At 43.8% G+C, this 18,873-nt stretch overlaps 2 protein-coding genes across 7 annotated transcripts in view; one reads left to right on the top strand and one right to left on the bottom strand.

Annotated features, from left to right (window-relative positions):
- The window catches only part of SRPK2 (SRSF protein kinase 2), a 134,957-nt gene extending 126,128 nt beyond the window's left edge, over window positions 1-8,829 (top strand). For 2 of the 4 annotated variants that reach the window (XM_039570247.1, XM_039570248.1), the window contains 3 exons: window positions 45-137; window positions 570-662; window positions 7,158-8,829. In XM_039570247.1, the coding sequence (XP_039426181.1) occupies window positions 45-137; window positions 570-662; window positions 7,158-7,342 (371 nt within the window). In that variant the 3' untranslated portion in view covers window positions 7,343-8,829. The remainder of the gene's footprint in view (window positions 1-44; window positions 138-569; window positions 663-7,157) is intronic. The other 2 variants (XM_039570250.1, XM_039570249.1) reach the window with 2 other exon arrangements.
- Window positions 8,830-10,638: 1,809 nt separating this feature from the next.
- KMT2E (lysine methyltransferase 2E (inactive)) overlaps window positions 10,639-18,873 on the bottom strand; it is a 57,254-nt gene continuing 49,019 nt past the window's right edge. For 2 of the 3 annotated variants that reach the window (XM_010395644.4, XM_019283549.3), the window contains 5 exons: window positions 16,093-16,394; window positions 14,247-14,335; window positions 14,035-14,148; window positions 13,790-13,881; window positions 10,639-12,910 (listed from right to left, as the gene is read on the bottom strand). In XM_010395644.4, the coding sequence (XP_010393946.2) occupies window positions 11,396-12,910; window positions 13,790-13,881; window positions 14,035-14,148; window positions 14,247-14,335; window positions 16,093-16,394 (2,112 nt within the window). In that variant the 3' untranslated portion in view covers window positions 10,639-11,395. The remainder of the gene's footprint in view (window positions 12,911-13,789; window positions 13,882-14,034; window positions 14,149-14,246; window positions 14,336-16,092; window positions 16,395-18,873) is intronic. The other variant, XM_010395643.4, reaches the window with a different exon arrangement.

Raw genomic sequence — 18,873 nt, 5'->3', positions numbered from 1 at the left:
CCTGCCCCTTCCACTCCCGTGTCCTTTTTTTCTCTCCCTCATAGACCACATAGCACACATCATAGAGCTGCTAGGCAATATCCCAAGGCACTTTGCTCTATCTGGAAAATATTCTCGGGAATTCTTCAATCGCAGAGGTAGTACCTCTTCTTTTTGAAAGGTGCCGTGATGCAGACAGAAGTGGAATTGCTGTTGCTGGTTGTAGCATGTCCCAGTGAGGAGCATTTCCTGAAATCACACAACAAAATTTTTCATTTTGAAAAGCAAACTTCCCAGGAATCTCTGACAATTTTTTTTTTACCCAAATGTTCTGAAAAATAACTGTTGGTACATTTAAAATTACATGGCAAAACTTGTTTGTGGCAGCTGACACTCAAACATTGTTTTGAGAAGGAAGTTTTGCTGAAAGCATCTTTGCAAAATAGCCACTGAGCGAGCAGTGTGCACGTGTGTTTTTTACCAGGATCAATCTATTTCTGTCTGTACCGGGCCAGTGTTAGTGTGTGCATGCAATGTACTGATTAAACTGTTGTATGTTTCTGTTTTGCTGGCAATGTTCTCCAATGCAGACCACATAGCATTGATCATTGAACTGCTGGGAAAAATCCCTCGAAAATACGCTATGTTGGGGAAATATTCCAAGGAGTTTTTCACCAAAAAAGGTAACGGTATTTATGCAACACTAATTTAAAGCATAATACTATCCAAAAGGAGAATATGTTCATTTATGGGTACTGAAGAAATATATCCATTTAAATGGAGAGCTGTTATTAAAGAAGAACTTTGGTGTAAACTTGGCTTTCTGGGAAAAGCCACAATTTGCGGTGTTCTTTTCAGTATTTCATTTAAAATTCATTTGGGGATGTACTCAGCAAAGTGTGGATATTAACAAGTGTCTTGTCTGAATCTGTTGTCTAATGTTCATGTAAGTGTGAGGACTCAAGTGATGTGTGGCTCATAACGTGGTGGAAGAACATCTGTCAGCAGCTGTGGTCCTAGATGGTGACCAGCAGGTGCTACTGGTAAGAAGTAATGGAGGTGGGAAGGGAATAACTGGCAGTGGACACTGAGCTGAGTGTGGTCACTGCACACTGGGGGAGCAGGCAGAGCAGATGGGTGTGTGCCAAGCGATGGAACTTTGTCTTTGCCCAGGCTGCTTTAAGGCAGGGTTTTGACACGTGGGGGATGTGGTGATGCCTCAAGTGTCTTCCATCCCCTCGAAGTACAAGACAGTGCTGTGCTGTATGGAGGGACAGGGTCTGTCAGGAGCATCCTGTTCTGCGGTAGGGGAACATCCAGGGCTGGCTGGCACAGCTGGGGAGGGCAGTCCTGCTGACCAGAGCTGTGGACTGCCCTGCTTTTGTGGCTCCATGTGCCTGAGCTGTGCCGTGGACTGGGCAGTGCAGCCCAACAGCTGCAGTGAGGTGTTGGTGTCCGGGGGCTGAGCTGGCAGTGCTGGGCTCTGGGAGCTCGTGAGGCTGGACACAATCAGTGATTGACCCTCCTGTGCACGAGGGCTGCGTGTTCTGTGCTGGATATTTGTGGTACAGCGGGGACCTCCATATGCCTCTGTGTCCTTAAGGAGGCTGGTGATGGCGTTGCAGTGCAGAGAAGGGCAGCAGTGATGATCTAGGAGGGAGCAGCTGCCCTTTAAAGGGGGGCTGAAATGCCTGGGGCTTTTGAGTATGGAGCAGAGAGGGTTGCTGGAGGAATCAGAAAGGTTTACTTAATTAGGAAGTCAGTGGATAAGCTGAAGACAGAACTGCTGTTTGCCAGCATCCACCATGTCAGAGCTGGGGGGAAGCCAGTGAAATTTGCAGAGGATGTCTTTAAAACAAGTGCTTCCCTGCACAGCAGGCAGTGAGCTTCAGGAGCTGGCTGCCATGGTGGGCAGAGAGAGAGACTGTGTCAGCAGGCTTCAAACAATCTCCTGGTAACTGAGATGTACAAACTTGAGGCCCACAAGTCTGTAAATGTATAAAGCAGTAAGAGGGCCGGGCACGAGATACCCTGTGGCACCTTCAGACAGCGATTGCAGCTGCTGTAGTGTATCTCACATTCCTAATTTTCACTTTACAGCAGACAGATTGGCATTTTCTAATGATGCCAACGAACTGTAAAATGACCTAACAGTTACTCAGTAACTGCAGTGTTGGCAGTGCACTGGAGAGGGCAGTTTGTAAAATTCCTGTGATGTGGGGCGTCTCTGGTGCTTCCACGAGCATCTTATACTGCAGAGTGTCACTGTTGTCCTCTAGGGCCTGAACATCAGTGACATTCCTCAGAGGCACTGGGGGTGCCTCTTAAAATCCACAGGGTGGGATTTAAGGTAGGATTAAAGGCTTGGTTCACCAACCACACAAAATACAAGTGCAAGTTTGCTGTGGAAGATTAAGTAGACTGGATCCCACCTGTTTCTACTTAAACGAGAGAATGTCACATGCAAGACAAAGGAGTAACAAACCAAGCTGCATTTTCGGATCGTACCAGTTACTCTACTGCTGCAAGTTGGGGAAACTGAAGTGCTTAGTGGAGGAAAAGGAGAGGTGGCAAGTGTCTTGCTTACTTGAGCATCTTTGCATTGGGCACCAGGTATCTTTTTTCTTTTCCCTGGCCACCCCAGTACTGCTGGCCTCTGGTGTCCCCAGCAGGGATTTGTGTGTGGTGGCCTGGCAGGGTATGAGGGATAGGCTTCAGAGTCTGCCAGCAAGCTGCTGCATTTTGTACTCATCTGCTTGTGGCCTGAGCACCAGAGATCAGAAGCCTCGAGGTACAGGCCTGAGGCTCTTGGGAGAATTTCTTGCTGTGGTCTAAGGGTGGACTTAGAAATCCCACTGTGAGCTCCTGTTTGGAAAACATCAGTCTTGAGTGAAAATCAGGAAATCACCGTTTGAGTTTTGCTCCTGTCCATAAGCAAGTCTGACCTCAGAGAGATGCTTTAAACATTTGAGTTGTGCTACTGAAGTCACAGGCACAAAAAGAAAAATGTTAGTAACTTAATGAGTTTATAGGATTGAGTCCTTTCTCAGTAATTCCCTGAGGCAGTTTGTGACACTCAAATAGGACGGTGCATTTAAAAGAGGAAAAGCATTTGTAAGTTACTTCTTATACTATAACACAAATGCTCACGTGTTTTTATAGGGTCTCATCTTGATTGAGCCCAGTAGTAACTCCAGGGAATCCTTTTCTCCAGTGTTGTCATGGGAGCTATTTTGACTGTAAAAATTATTAATATGTTTTGGCACTAAAAGATAAAACCCTTTTGTTTTTTCTAGACCATGGTCCCTTCTGTTGTTCTTCTGGTATTTGCTAGTCCTGTTTCCTTGTGAGCTAAACCTGTGCAAGATGCTAGCCAGGTGCTGGCTTTGCCCTTTGGAAGCTGAGCAATGAGAAGCACTGTTATGCTGCTCATTTAACCTCCCGGAAGGGAGGGAGGAAGGGCTGCCTCCAAGCTCCTCACTTCCAGCTGCTATACCAGCAGTCCTTGCATTAGTTCTTGGGACCGTGTCATAGGTGTGTAGCAGCAGATTATATCCCACTGCTGTTTCCCCAGCCCTTCACAGCATCCATGTCCTAGTGTTCAATAACCTTCCTCTTGCCTGGTGACACACCTTAAATTTGTCTTGGATGAATTTCATCGATGAGCGCTGGGTTTTTTGTATTACGGTCAGCAGAGAAAGCTTTAAATAGCATTTTAACCCCTGGTCCTTCAGAAATTTTCTTAGTAATTTCCTTCTGACTTAACAGTCCATTTTTCAGAGGGATCATTGCTGCCTCTGCTTTGGCAACAGGAGTTCTATGGCTCAGAAAACTCCCTTGTTCTCTGTGCATTATCTCCTGTGTGCTTCACTATCACAAATCCAAATAAAGAGCTTCTCTTAGGAAGTTCTCACAAAGAAGTCCATTTCTAGCACTTCTTTGAAAATTCATGCTAATGCCCTGAATACAGATGGTGTCAGACTGGTGGGGCCTGTGCTTTTTAAATTTCTCCCTTAAATATAGGTACAGCCTTGCTCTCCTCCAATGACATGGTACAAACTTCTTGAACTAGATGAAAATACGTGTTGGCAGACACCTTCATTTCCTGTGCTACTCTCACGCTTTAGGAGGAAAATGAGAAGGACCCACATGAAAATTAATTCTTAGACTTTTTTGTGCACCTGAGTGGTGTTAATTGTCTTTCACTTACCCTATTTTTTTCCATAGTTAGCATCATGATCCTTACTGAAAATGGAAGCGTTAGTCTAAGTGTGGCCCCATACAGATAATTTTTACTGTATCCTATCTTAAGCGCTTTTACCATCTTCATGGAATTTCTTGTGGAAAACTTCAGTCCATAGTGCTAAATACTTTGTTCCTCAGCAGAACTCTGCTGAATATTGTGCTGGCCTTAGCATGGGCTTTCACAAAATGAGGAGTATTCAAACAGCAAGAACTCGCCTTCCGCTGTGGCACCAGCAGCCTCATCATGCAGTCGTACCTGATCAGATCTGAGGGAGGAAAGATGCTGGAAATGACAAAATGTGAGTGCAATGATGAAGACGGTGCTGGATGGGAACACACACCCACCCTCCCCCATAGCTAAGCCTAATTTGGTACATGATTACAGCAGCCCATGCAGTGAATGCTGGGAGCTGGAGAAGCCATGGACATGATATTTTTTTTTTTTTGGTAATTTTTTTACTTGCAGTCAGTAACAACTCACTTTCCTATTGCTTTTTGGCAGTATTTGAGTTCGTGCATTCCTGTTACATAATTTACTACCTGTTCTTGTAAATAGTCACCAATACACTCTTTTGGAAACCTTCCAAAAGGTAAGATTTTCGGCAGTTAAATTGCAGAGTTGCACAAAAATTTAAAGGGCTGAGAGTGAGCATGGAAAAGAATATGCTGGTCCAAGATGTGCTGTCCTTCCTGTTATGTGGGGCAGCTGTGGGCCCAAGGCAGAGCCTTTTTGTGTCTTCGGGTACTGATGGGACATGCTTGGACTGTGAATGTTCACACATAAACCAGAACATGGCCTCTGCTGGCATTCCTTGCTGTGGGCAGCACACCTTGAGCTTCTGTTACCAGCAGGACTCTTCAGCTTGTGGGTGATGGATTGTTTGCACACTTGCTCTTGTGGGGACTTCGTGACAGCAGCTGAGAGCTGCTTTTTCAAGCACTACCTAGCAATTTCAAGCACTCAACCCAGCCTACTGCTGAGGGCTGAGGCAGCAGAAACTGCTGAGCTGAGCAGGGCCTGCTGAGCCTTTGGGGGTTTTAATCCATTGCATTGAGATGCTCAGCCTCTGGGGCAATCATACGGACACAGCTTACTTCTCCTGCCCTGGAACTTCTCTAGCCACAGGGATGCGCAGAAACTCTGAGCCATGAGCTGATGTCTGATGGCATTTTATGGGCAGTAGGTTACAGGCACGGACAAGCACCAAGCTGACAAACCACTTGGCTTACAAGTAGTATGGCCTGATGCCCCCATCCCAGGTGGTGCAGTGAGCTTGTGAAGCCTGCTCAGCCTCCAGTATTGGGTGAGACCCATTACTCTCCTCAGTGCAGAAGCATCACTGGGGGCTCTCAAAAGGTTTTTGCAGTGTCCCATGGAGACTGTCTGGCACAGATATATGCCTGAGAAGAAGGGGGATGGCCATGGGTTGCATTAAGAGTACAGAAATTCAGCAGGAAACAACTGCCCTTGTGTTCCAGCTGGTCCCCAGAGATCAGAGGGGCTTGGTGTGGCAGAGCTTGATTACTGATTAGAGCAGATTGGCACTCTTAAGTCTGGTCACATTCAGGAAGAACTTTCACACACACAGATTCATGACTAGTGTAGTTCGTTGAAGCAAGGGGCCATAGATTCATTAGATTGTTGGTGATAAATGCACTGGATCTACAAAGTGTAAGTGTATAGCACTACATAGAAGTGTTCCTAGCTGTGGTCTGACACAGTCAGAAGGCAGATGTTACCAAAGAGATGCCGCTGCTTTGGGGAGGAGAGAGGAGCAAGCCTGTCGACTTGTCTGCAAGGTGGGGTCCTGTTCTCATCCTCTCTGAGGAGGATTTCAAATGTCAGATATATTCTTTTGGGAGAAGTAAAGATGCAACTGTAGTCAAATACCCTGTTACTGCCATCATGAATGGTGAGGGGGCAGCCACATCACATATAAATGAGGGATATTGAGAGCCTGGATTTCAAAGGCTGTGGGTCGCATGCAAGGTGACACCTCAGTATCGCTCCCTCCTGCTGGCAGCAGTGAGGGTCATCTGGCCTGACAGCTGCTTGTCTCGCTCGTGCCCACGGTAATCCCTTCACCATGTACCTCATGGCACATCTCATGGCTTTGGGCCTCATTCCCACACAATGGAGGAACAGGAAACTGAAGAGTCTTCCCCATCATGTTGGATGACCCGTGGACAGACCTGGGTAGTGTTGCTGGTTTGAATTACAGAAGGGTTCTTGCCTGCTTTGTTTGGTCTGGGACACATTGCCAGGTTGGCAGAAGTCCCCTCTCTTTGGGGAAACTCAGTGCTGCAGCTGCTGCTACCGCTTGTGTTGGTGGTTGGTTGAAAGAGACTGGAGTGGCAGCAGGTGCTTCCCTCTCAGGAAGGATTCATACCAAGCTTCCTGGGGGTGTTTGCCTGAGAGATGGAGCAGAATCTCTGGAGCACCAAACCTCTGCTCGGCTTGGTTAGGAATGAATCAGTGCTCTGAATCAGTGCTCTGCTGCATTGCTGGCAAATGCCACATAGTGGGGCAAGGACCTGTTTCTGAGACCTCCATTTTGGGATTGGAGCAGATTCTGTGAAATTTGGATTCAGTGGCTGATTAAGAAGGAAAGGCCTGCAGTGTTGTTTGGCCATGGTGTGAGTGTGAATGAGTGCCTTTGTGCATGGGAGAGTGAAGACTGCAGGAAGAACCAGTGGAGTCCAGGTGTAACGTACTGACGGCCGTAGGAACAGTTTCTTGGCTTTGACATCGAACATACTCATCTCCTTTGAGGACCTCGAGCAAGCTTGGTGTGTGCTGCCTTTCCTAAACAATGATTCCCAGCCTGGTCAAGGTGCTGTGAATGCAGAGTGGGAGAAAAACGAAACAGGGATTAGTCATTGACCTGGGTAACAAGGTGTTTTTCTAATGCTGTTAATATTTCTGTTTGCAGGAGAACTCCGACACATCACCAAGTTGAAACCTTGGAGTCTTTTTGATGTGCTTGTGGAGAAGTACGGTTGGCCTCATGAAGATGCTGCACAGTTTACAGATTTCCTGATCCCCATGCTAGAAATGGTCCCAGAGAAACGTGCTTCAGCTGGAGAATGCCTTAGGCATCCGTGGCTGAATTCTTAGCAGAATCTTCCAGCTGTTTAAAAAAAAAAAAAAAAAAAAAAAAGCCAGCAACCACTTTCCAATGCGTTGGACCTAAATGGTGACTGTCACAAAATCTTTAGCAGGATCACACGTGAGCTGGCTTCAATCCTCAGACCTTTATTTTGCTTGAGGTACTGTTTGACATTTTGCTTTTTGTGCACTGTGTTCTTGGGGAAGGGTAGTCTTTTTGTCCTCAGCTAGTAGTTTACTCACCCACTTTCTTCAGAAAACACTTAACGTGTCTTTAAGCATTGTTTCTTGTGTTGTGTGACATTCAGATGTCAGATTTTTGAACAAAAGAAACTTCCCCCCCATGTGTTTTGGCAAGTTTTGTAACTATTTATGAAAAAAAAAATATTTTAGCTGATGCATATTATATAATTTACGAGTGTAAGAAATTTATCAAGTCAGAACTGAGTTACGGCGAGGAATTGTACAATTTTATCTTCTGGCAAAGGGATGTCATTCTTGTATTATAGTGTATGTAAATGCACCCTGTAAATGTTTATTTCCATTTAAATATGGGACTGGGGACTCAATTTCAGAGTAAAGCGACTTAAGTTTTAGAGAGCTTTATAGCAAACCAATTGCATGTAGTGGACTTTAAACTGCTTTAAGGAATTGTGTAAACTTTCTATTCTGTAGCAGTTCCTGTTCATTGGATTTTAAACAAAGTGGCTCTGGTTTACAGGATTTCATTCCCCAAACGGCACTTTAAAGGAAGGCTAGACTTCTTTCTAATAAAGTATGCATTATCATTTAGCACTCCCTTTTAGAACTTTTGCCTATTTTAAGTGCTTTTAAGAAAAGAAAAATAGCAATTTCCCTTACAATGTGATAGTGAAGACATGGTACCATATGGTGTTGCCTTTTTATAAGCACTGTAAGTTGTACTATACCTTAAGAAAAAGAAAAAAAATTAAAAGTAGAGCATGAGAACCACTCTCTGTGTAGAATTACTGATCTTTTATAATAAAAGTGTGTGCTTGGCATCAGTTAAGGAAGGATATAGCTGCAGATATTTACAGTGCAGTGGGTAAAATAATCCAAGAAGCAAGATCATGCTCATTCCATTCATAGCTTTACATGTTTCTAAAACAAATTGCACTAGCTTTATTCTTTCCCATCCGTAGACATACGACTGCCCATTGTAAGTTGCACGCAACAATTATGTGTTTCCTAGGAAAAAAAGCTGCATAGGCTGAAGCTTATAGGCAATACAGATTTTAGAATGTACAGTACGGAGGTGTGTTTGGGCCTCTTTTAGAAGTCAGTGGGATGAATGTAAGCTTACTCCTGATCTTCATGTAACTACAGTGCCACTTTTTTCTTGACTTTGTCCATAAAAAATTTATTCACATGCCTTTGCAATAACTAGATTGTGAGAAGATAGCCCCATGCTGTAACAATAACCAGTTGTTTGAGGTGCTTGCAGTTGTCTAATTAAAGTGTTTTGTTTTTTCAGACAGTGTTGCTGGTCATTGGAATCTTTGCCTAGCCACGACTCAGCTGTTGGGGTGCTGGAGGGGTGGGAGGTGGGGGCTGGCTTGTCCTGGTGAGAGAAAGGCAGCTTCCCGTGTTCATTTATGAAACACATCACCTGGTGTCAGTCAGAGCAACCCCACGGGTCCTGTGGCAGGAGGGGCTGGGTGGGCGTGGTTTGCTGGGTGAAATGTGACCAAAAAAAAGCGTCTTTCCACCAGCTGTTCTGTAACAAGTCCTGTAAACAAGGGAACGATTGTCCCATGCCGAGGGCTGGGGCAGCCACTCTTCCAGAGAACTGCCAAGGCACCGCAGTGCGACACACTCTGGTCCGGGGAAACTCGTCCAGTGCTGAGGCCCTGACTGCAGTTGGGTTTCAGGACCATGTGCCTTCGTCCTCATCCCTGGAACTGCTTTTAGTGGCTGCAAGGACAACGCTGCTCAGAAGGATGGTGCCACAATGGACTCACACTGGAGGTAAAAATTATGTTCAGCTTCACACCCAGCCTAGCCCTGTAGTGCCTGGTTGCTGCAACCAGTTACAAAGGCGTTCTTGAATACACAGAAAATGCTGGCACTGGAAGAAGTGCCAGGGCCAGCCCAAGGCAGGTGAGCGAGCACTGGGCTGGCACAGCTCTGCCCCCTGCCTGGCCTTGGTGCTGCAGCAGCACTGGGGAGCCCTGTCCAGGCCTCGTCCTGTTCTGCTCCCCAGTGCAGCAGCTCCCTGTACTGTACTAAGACCTTGCCAGTCACAGTTGGTATTTTATGTTCTCTTGTATTTGAAATGATGTTGTCACTTCCTGGAGCTATGGAAGAGGGGCAGAAAACCAGATCTGAGTGCTGAGCTATACAGGATGATGCACATATTTTCAAAATCAGTGTCTGAGCAACTACACAGAGGGTGGGTTGGGTTTTTCTGCTGTTTTTGCTAGCCTAATCCTGTCCTACACTACAGATGCTAGTGTAAAATGTGAACTCCACAGTGTGTGTTCTGCAGAGCCAGTAGCTATTCAGGAAAGCATTTCTGGTGGATGATTTCAACTAGCAAGATTTTTCAGTAGTTATAAGCAAATCAGAATTTAAAGCTGCCTGCCCCCCTTTTTTTTTTCCTACATGTTTAAAAGAATTGCCACTTACTTTCAGGGGGTAGGAGCAGCCACTTCCCCTCCTATTCTGTTTCAGCTTTCCTCTCACCCTGGGGTTCTCCTTTCTAGTCTGAGGTGGAGCCATTGAGCACCTTCCTGCTGTGTGAGCAGAACTGAGCAGTTACTGCTGTGATGGAAGGACACCCTCACCCATGACAGAGTAACTGCACTGATGAGCACAACAGCACTAGCTTAGCTGCCGCCTTCAGCAACAGGAATAAAATCACTTCCCTTACCAAAACCCCAAACTGCTACAGAGTTTGTAACATTCTGTACCCCATTACAGCACCACCCACTCAGCTTCCCCCCTACACCCCAAGTGGAGGGCTTGAGGAAGCACGAGAAAAGGGAAACAGGAAGGTAGTGCAGCAGGCAGGTACTTCCCTGCTCTGTAACCAAGGTCAGAACACCTCTAGCATCAAAATACCCCATCAGTGCTCCTGATTACATGCGGAGTAAACTGACCCAAGACCCTAAACTGAGCAGGGGAAAGAATCCCCTCCTTGAGCTTGTTCCACATCTCTCTGGGCTACAGAAGTGAAGCAAGAGCTGGAGACTACAGGGAAGTGAAGCCTCACAGGGAGCAGGGGAGATCAGAGACCTAAGGCCACTTTCCTGCTGATACAGGACCCTTTCAGGACAAGTAGGTAAAACTGACGTAACTGTGATTTATTAACATGAATTAAAATGCCCAACCAGTGCTGCAATGTGACAGTATATTAAAAAAAAATTAAAGATCATATACTGTACTACTATCACAAAGATCACACTTTTTTTTGCAAAAGACTTATTATATACAATACTATATCAAATGAAAGAAGCTTTAAGCAACTTTACAAGCGAAAGAAATACAGTATTTACAGCACTTGTCTGAGACATTAGAAACAGTCTATACATTAAATTACAATTTCTGCAAATAACGGATGAAACAAAAAGCCATGTCCACACCAAAACTATAAAAATCTGTATTGCATTGTTTCCTATCTCTATGCACACAAAAACTGTTGACAGAAAATGGAAAAAAAAATGTTAGTGCCATCACTTAGCCTGTGTACTTATTTAATTACATTTGTATAAAAGTAATATAGAAAACTTTCACTAAATGAATTTAACTGCAACAATAAAATTTTAAACATTATGCAGCATCAAACCTACTGCCAGAAAAAACAGCTGGAATGTCCACTTAGAAAATAAAAAGAAATACCTAATACTGGCTTAACAGCACATTTTCAGGAATTTTAAAAAGCAAAAAATGGAAAGGATACAATGGAAGAGCACTGGTGTTTGCTTTTATACAAAGTATCATGTACAAGCTTTAAAAAGTACCTTGAATAGGTACATATTAAATATACACGGTTTATATTACAGAACATTTTAAAAATGTTTATAACTAAAGGGATCTGTTTTAATGCCACCCTGACCCATGGTAATTGTTCTGAAAGGTGGGTGGCACCTGTGCTCTGTGAATGGGGATCTGTCCCGGCACGGGCGAGGCCTGCTGCTGCCCTTGCACTCCGTGGGGAAGGGTCACGGAGCCGGGGTGAGGGCAGAACCCGGAAGCAGTAGGTGTTGCAATACTGTTTGGTCCTTGAGGTTGGATGTGAGGACCCTGACCAGGGAGTGGGCAATGAGGTCCTGTGCCAGCAGGCTGATGTTGAGGTCCAGGTCCTAATGCTGTGTGATGTGGGGCTTGTGAGGAATAGGAGGAGACGCTTGTGTGAGCACTGGAAGGGAAATGGGGGGGTCCTTGATGGGATGGATGGTGTAACCCTTGTGCTGATGCAGGGTGGTGCCCCGAGCCGATAACATTGGAGGGAGGGGGCGGCGGGGGAGGTGGTGCTGAGTTTACAACATGCTGGTGTTGTGCTTGCAAACCTTGGTGTCCTGTTGAAGGATGGGGAGGTTGGTGGTGGGGGAGAGGACCTGGTGGTGGAGGTGGTGGTGGCAAATGGTGACCAGCAGCTTGAGAATGAATGTGTGATCCAGGAGCCACTGCCATGGCATGAACTGGACCGACAACATGTGCTACAGAGTGCTGCTGATGAGTACTTTGCTGCTGGACAAGGTGAGGTCCTGGAGCAGGTGGTGGAGGAGGAGGAGGAGGAGCAGCAGATGCCGACGCCTGATGATGAATACTGGGGTTCTGAGAGGGCAAAAAATGCCCTGCAGCTACGTGGTGTCCTGGCACTGTTTGCTGACCTGCAGTGCCAGGAAGTGCTTGATTTGGTCCAGATGAAAACACAGTCTGTTGGGGGATGTTGCCCTTCAGCTGGCTGTAGCTCTGAAAGTTTCCAGAGGGCTGCTGGCTTTGATAGTAAGTAGAAGAAGGGGGTGGAGGGGGTGGTGGAGGTGGCGCGTTGCTGTTCAAATTTTGTTGGTTAAACTGGCTGTAGGAAGCTGAAGATTGTCCTGATGTTGTCTGAGTGAAGAGGGGGCCACTGGCCTGTGCCTGATTACTGGGCTGAAGGGTCGGTGCTACCGGGTAGAAGTTTCTGTGTGTTTCCCTCTGGGGCGTTCCAACTTGAGGTGACTGTGGATGATGAGGTCTGTATGGAGATCCCAACTGCTGTGAGTGAGGCTTTGGTGAAAGGTAACCGTGCTGCACAGGTGCGTGAGGGGTAGAAGACTTGGGGGGATTTTCTACATGAGGCGAAGGGGGGCAATGCAGCTTCAAAGGTGCAGAAGGCAACTTCTGTGAATGTGAAAGTTGCTCAGCAGAGCTGCGCAGATGTGACTGAGATGGATGATTTTTTGAAAGTGCTTGGACATTGTTTGTCAGCTGTTTTTGTTGCAGCTCGGATTTTGGATGATTCGCACATTCAGTCTCAGGTGCATTAGCTGCAGTTTCCCAGTGCGAATCTGGTTTTGTGGGTGTTTTCCCAAGTGACTGTGCTGAGACTACAGGACTCGGTGAAGAGGGCTGGAATGAAAAGAAAGGCAGTCAGTGCTAAACGTTCAAAATATTCAACCATGCCTGCAATAAACAGAAAAGAACATCTCAGAACACTCTCCTCCTAGATTCTGAAAGAAAGTGCTGAGGCAGAGGATGTCTATTTGATGTGAGAAAAACATCAGTAACAGAAAGAGTAAGCTTAAGAGGGCACTATTTTTAGCAAGTATATATATCAATAATTCTTCCAAGTCAAAGACTACTGAAGTGTATTTTAAAGTTGGAACAGAAATATGATCCATTAGGTCAAAGCCTGAATCCATTCTTTGTTAAAAGTTTTAGATTTCTGAATCTGAAAAAGTAATTCCAGAGAAGATCATTTACAGAAATAAACAGTGATTTAACATTTTAAAGCTGGAGTAGTTCAAGCAAACAGACTAAATGAGACAACCTGAATTACTTCATTTAATATGGCAACTAGTCAAAATCCTTCTCCATCTTATCAGAGCCCTGACTGCCAAACAGTGCCAAACCCTGGCACAGCAAGAGCAACCTCCTGTTAAGGGTAAATCACATCACTGCTGTCAGTTCTGAGTGCCAGTTCTTCAGCACTCACCCCTTAGACCAGCACTGATACTGAATCCAATGATACAATCTCTTCTCTGTCTAGAGAGTGTAAGATCATCCATAAACACACACAGCTACTGAAAGCACAGCATATAAACCCACTTTTTAGTGTATATGGACAAATATTCTTGCAAATGTTTACCTATGTGAAATTACTGCACAGACAGATGAACATGTGTGTATTGTCACCTAAGTAGTAAATCCTACAATTAACATTTTTAAAGATAATCAAGAGACGGATGAAACTATTCCTACGCTTATTGTGCAAACACCTTGCATTACCTTGCTTGCTTTTGATGGACTCTTACAAGTCCTTTGTGAAGTATCTGGGGACGGACATTCAGAAGTTGGCTCTGCGTTTTCAGAATCAGGTTCTACAGAAATAGAGATACATGTCAAAGTGGGAAAATCAAATCTTTTGCAGAGATCAGTAAGCACATTATATTTGAGTTTAAAAGAGCTATTAAAGCTGTTGTTAGAGACTACTGAATATGTCAAGTGTCATACAAGGTCATCTGCTTACTGACCTTCAGTAATTTCAGTGAAAGAAGGGACCTTAAGTTGCAACTGGGAAATGAGATTTGAATGAGATGGAGACTGAACATGAGACGGTGAGCATGGCCTACAAGGTGATTCTCCCCCTACAGATGAAGCAGACCCAAACACAGTATTAGAATGATTACTATTACCATGGGGAAACTGGTTAGATTTATGTATCTTCAACAATAAATCAACTCACCACTGTCCTTGTCTTTCCTATGATCACTGAGAAGTAAAGCTCTCTGATAACTTCGTTCTCTCACTTGTTCCACAGAGGTTGATGCAGTCCTGCAAGAGAAACACATTTTAAATGTAAGAGGATGTACTCCCAGGGACCAAATTTAGGACAATGTATATGCAAATACCGAGTCAGAGAAAGTTTACAGCATTGGCTGCTCATAACAACCAAAGAACTGGTTGTGCGTAAGGAACATTATTACTTAAGTGGTTTGTATCTATTTTCTCCCACTTCGAATACAGTGATTTCCTGCAACCTTGTTATATTACGAAAATTGGCATTTCCTCTTATTAAGGAAGTAGCTGTAGATCTGTGGGTTTTTCCTTCTCTGAACAACTGAAAAGTAAAAAAATAAAGGTCACAGTTACTGGTTCGTAGTCTCCATTTGTAGAAAACGGTCTTCTTCCAGAATTGGAAAGAGTTGTCTTGTTTGTTGGTTGTTAAGAATCTGCTCTTTAATAGAAGATGCATAGCTGTAAATTGTGTACCACTACAAATCTCTCTCTGTTTAAGCTTCTACGCTTAACTTGCCGGATTAGTGGGCATGCAGTGACAGTCCTACCTTCCCTCTTTTAATTGATTACATCTCTCAATCACAACCCGATCAAGAACATTTTAAGGGACAGCACTCCACAAAACTATTTTCCTTTCTGGCAAGGACATACACCGTCACTCCACAATACTGCTGCACTGGAGTAAGTTTTGGTGCTGCTCTGCAGGGTTACTGCAAAATCTTAGTAGTAAATTCTTCCCTGTTTAGCCTGTTTCCACAGTCTTTGCTTACAATTTAGTGCAGTAGCTTCTGCAAAGTGAACTTAACAGCCACTTTTCAGTGGAACACTGAAGACTGCACTTATGTTCTCCCTTCAACTGGCTTTACAAAATCCTTCTATTCTGGAATAGCTAGAGCATCTGAGCAGAAGGATGTTCAACTACTAAGCCCATGGTTGTTCCCCACCACACTTAGGCCTTCACTACAGCATGAAAAATATCTGCAGGTTTATTCTGCACTAATAACATTTAGGAGACAGGGTCACCACAGTTGATCATCTGTTTTAAAGCTACCAAAAACTCAGTGGAAAATTTGTGCCATGTTTTACACAGACTGAAGTTGCTCTATCTCCTCCCTATCCCTACTCCACCTCTCCTCAGGATCTTGGGTTGTTTGGAGTATCTGGCATTGCACACTCTGCCCATATAGTCGGGTCTGCAAACAAGGGAACCACTGAGCAATCAAGAACGATGCTGTGAGTGTCACCACATGCTCCCACCTGAGTGAGAGCCACTGGCCAGGCTGCATTCAGCCCCGCACCCGGGCAATTAAGCAACAGCAAACATCCCACACACATTCCAGCCACATGACTGAAAAACAGACCTTCGAAGGTCTCCCAGAAACCTTTGCTTATCAATACAGATTATTTTCCTGTTCCACCCTATGCCCTACAATACTTTTGGAAAAGCTTTGGATTTAACATGAAAAATTCTCTTCAGCCCACAGACAACACAGTGGAAATACAAGGACATAAATGCTCAAACCAATACCTATTTTGCTCTTAGAAAATAAAAAAGCAGGATTAAAATCATTTAACAAGTATCTTATGGGTAATCATTCATGTATTTTAATCATTATGAGGTATCTGCTGTATTTCTGAGGAAAAGGTAAGACAACTCTTTACTAAGCTGAAAGAAGGGCTTCCAGTCAGTAATCTGCAACAGCAACCTTAATGAAAACTAGATTTCAAATACCAAAAACTTAATTTACATAAATAATTCTTCTGAACTTTAGTCCTACAGTTTTGTGGCTTACCACTGAACTTCTGGTTCACTCTTCTCACTGGAGGAAGATTCCTTAATTGCACAGTTGTTGCCAGTGTCTTCTGGAGCTGCATTATAAATAGTAGTTGGCAGTGGTAAAGGCAGGCTTGCAGTGTTATCAGTTTGCTCCCCATTTTCACCACTATTGTTGTACCCATCATTAGCACCACTGTTACTACTTGTATTTCCTCCACCAGCAGCATGAGGAGATACAGTAACCAGGGGGAAGTTGTCTGTCTTTGAGCCACTTTTTCGAGCTTCACGTTGCCTCTTACGGTATTCTAACAAGGACACCTAAAGGGAAAAAAAAACCCATGAAAAAACATTAGAAAGGAAGTTTTACCCATTTTCTTTCTCACAGTTTCTATTAAACGTACTATATTTCAGTAAGACATACCACATAAGTGGTTCTAAAAAAAGGGCAGAGATTAATTGAAGATATTTCACCACATCTGCAGTGAATTTACAGATTACTGAGCTACTACCAACTGTAAAGATGATAGTAAAAAAAATGCTTCTGCCAAGAGAAGGTATGTGTTCTGCCTCAGGGAAGAAGGGGATGACACAGGTCAGCACAAGGTCCACTGCTGAAGTCATTTTGTTGGCTGTAGTTACAAGGGACCCTACAGTTTTTCCTGTAACTGCAGAATTTTAAGATTATACTGATCTAGTAAAGCTAATTTCAAGAGATGTCACATTCTGCTCTCAAGACTTACTCTCTTGCATGAGAACCCAGTACCCTTCTGCTACACGTATCAAAGGATTCGCTAAGCTCTTCATACCTTTTCTTAACATACAGAATTTGGGACTTACTTTTCCCAGAGTTTACTTTGAATTTGTGTCTTTACTGCATTTTAAGAGAGACTGATTAAGAACACATTTTTAAGCTAATTATTATCACCAAAAATAATGACACATTGTTCCTATTTCATGTATTATGTATGTAGACTCACTACACCGACACTCCATAGAACAGAAACCAGTTTAAATGGTTAGTAAATTGCTTCCAGTGAAAAAAAATACATGTTCAAGTGTTTCCACTGTGAATCTTCAGGATTTGAAGTAGAAAACTGAAATACTGACCTTCAGACCTACTTTATTCAGTAACTACTGAATAAAAATTTAATGTCTATAAATTTTCTAGTTACCAACATCCTGCTCTGAACCATACAGCATACAAACCAACAAACTGAAGTGCAATAATGAAAAAAAAAAATCAAATCTTTATCTGGCTTAGTCCTCAACAAAATTGGACATCCATTTCTACACACAGAGAGAAAAACCAAGGCAGCTGCTCTGTTTGCAGGCCCAAGGGGTTTTGTTTGTTTGCTTTCAAACAGACCTATTAGAGACCCATCCATATGTCAGGGCAGAAACTGAAAAATATCTGATTTTGCAAAAAAAAGTTCAGGTTAAGAACTGATCTTGCTTTCAAACAATTTTGTAGTATTTCCATGTCATGTGACAGGGATCTCCTACAGAATACTGATTTAAAGAAAGCTTAAAATGTTAAGAAACCTATGTAGTGTGGGCACAATGTACAGGACTGTATTGATAAAGGACTTGTGCAATAGTAAGAGAAAACAGGAGCCAAGTGTCCACTGAAATGCAGAAATATGCAAAAACATCCTGCAAAGACCTACCTAAGGATATTGCTGTTTTAGGTGACCCTAGGGAAAAGGCTCTTATTAGTCTCCTACAAAATTCCTGAATTCTCACCTTTTACCTTAGGTGGGATCCAGCCCACCGCCTCTTTTTTTATACTGTCAAATGTTTCAAATTTTTGTGTGTGTGTCCTCAGAAACTCTAAAACCCCTTCTTTCAGGGGTACAATTTTCTCTGCTTGTTTCTTCAAACAGACTTCTAGACAGGAATCCTGTGATTGGGGGGCATCAGGGGGCAGCCAGCCCTTTTTTTATTTGAGTATTAGTGTAGCGTAAGCTCTCAGCAGCAACAACCTGGAAGAATCCTTGCCAGCAAGAGAGGTGGGGAGGGTTACTGAAGCACTAAGTGCTGCTGGGATTTGTGAAGACTAATTTAGCCTTCAGGAAAAGAATAATGTCAAGTTACCGAAATTTTAGCTTATGGTTTTTCTTTGGGTTTCCCAAAACAGAAGGGCTGCAGTAACACACACAAGATCTATCAAATTCTCAGGGCTGTCACCAGGTAAGAACAGAGATCCTGCAACGTTGCTCCATTTATGTCTCAGCTTGAAGCAAGTAAACAAAACTCCAGTTCTGATGGCAAACTGCTGAAGGTACACTCCTCACTGCTCCCCAGCAGGATGCCCCCAGAGGAGCAGGCATATACAAGGGGCTGCAGTGTGACCAAAAATACCCAAACCCCACTGCATGCACATACACACGCAGGAAACAACCCCACCCTCCTAATCACTACTTCCATAAAGAAAATAAATCACACCTTTCAAACAAGAAAGATTACTAGAGTCTGTGGTGAGACAAAACAGGCAAGCTGGTACACTGGAGATTACTGCCTTTCATGTTTGTCATCCTTTCTGCAAAGGGAGTCAACCTGACAGTAAAATGCAGTCTATGAGTTATGCAAAGTAATTTCCAATCCTGGTTTGAGTTGCTCATGACTACTTCACTTACCTACATGAACTGTTTCATGACAGTAGAAAATTTAGATTGTACTTATTTTTCAAACAATATTTTAAAAAACCCAAACAAATTAAGCCAAGAAAAATACCTCTTGGAACTAAGGATGTCTGTGCAGTTCTAACTTTAAAGTCTGAGTAGCATAAATCTGTTGG

The sequence above is a fragment of the Corvus cornix genome, chromosome 1A (assembly GCF_000738735.6).
Source record: "Corvus cornix cornix isolate S_Up_H32 chromosome 1A, ASM73873v5, whole genome shotgun sequence".
NCBI classification, from domain to species: domain Eukaryota; kingdom Metazoa; phylum Chordata; class Aves; order Passeriformes; family Corvidae; genus Corvus; species Corvus cornix.
The sequence above is the reverse complement of the archived record's forward strand: the minus strand, read 5'-3'. Positions and strand labels throughout refer to the sequence as shown.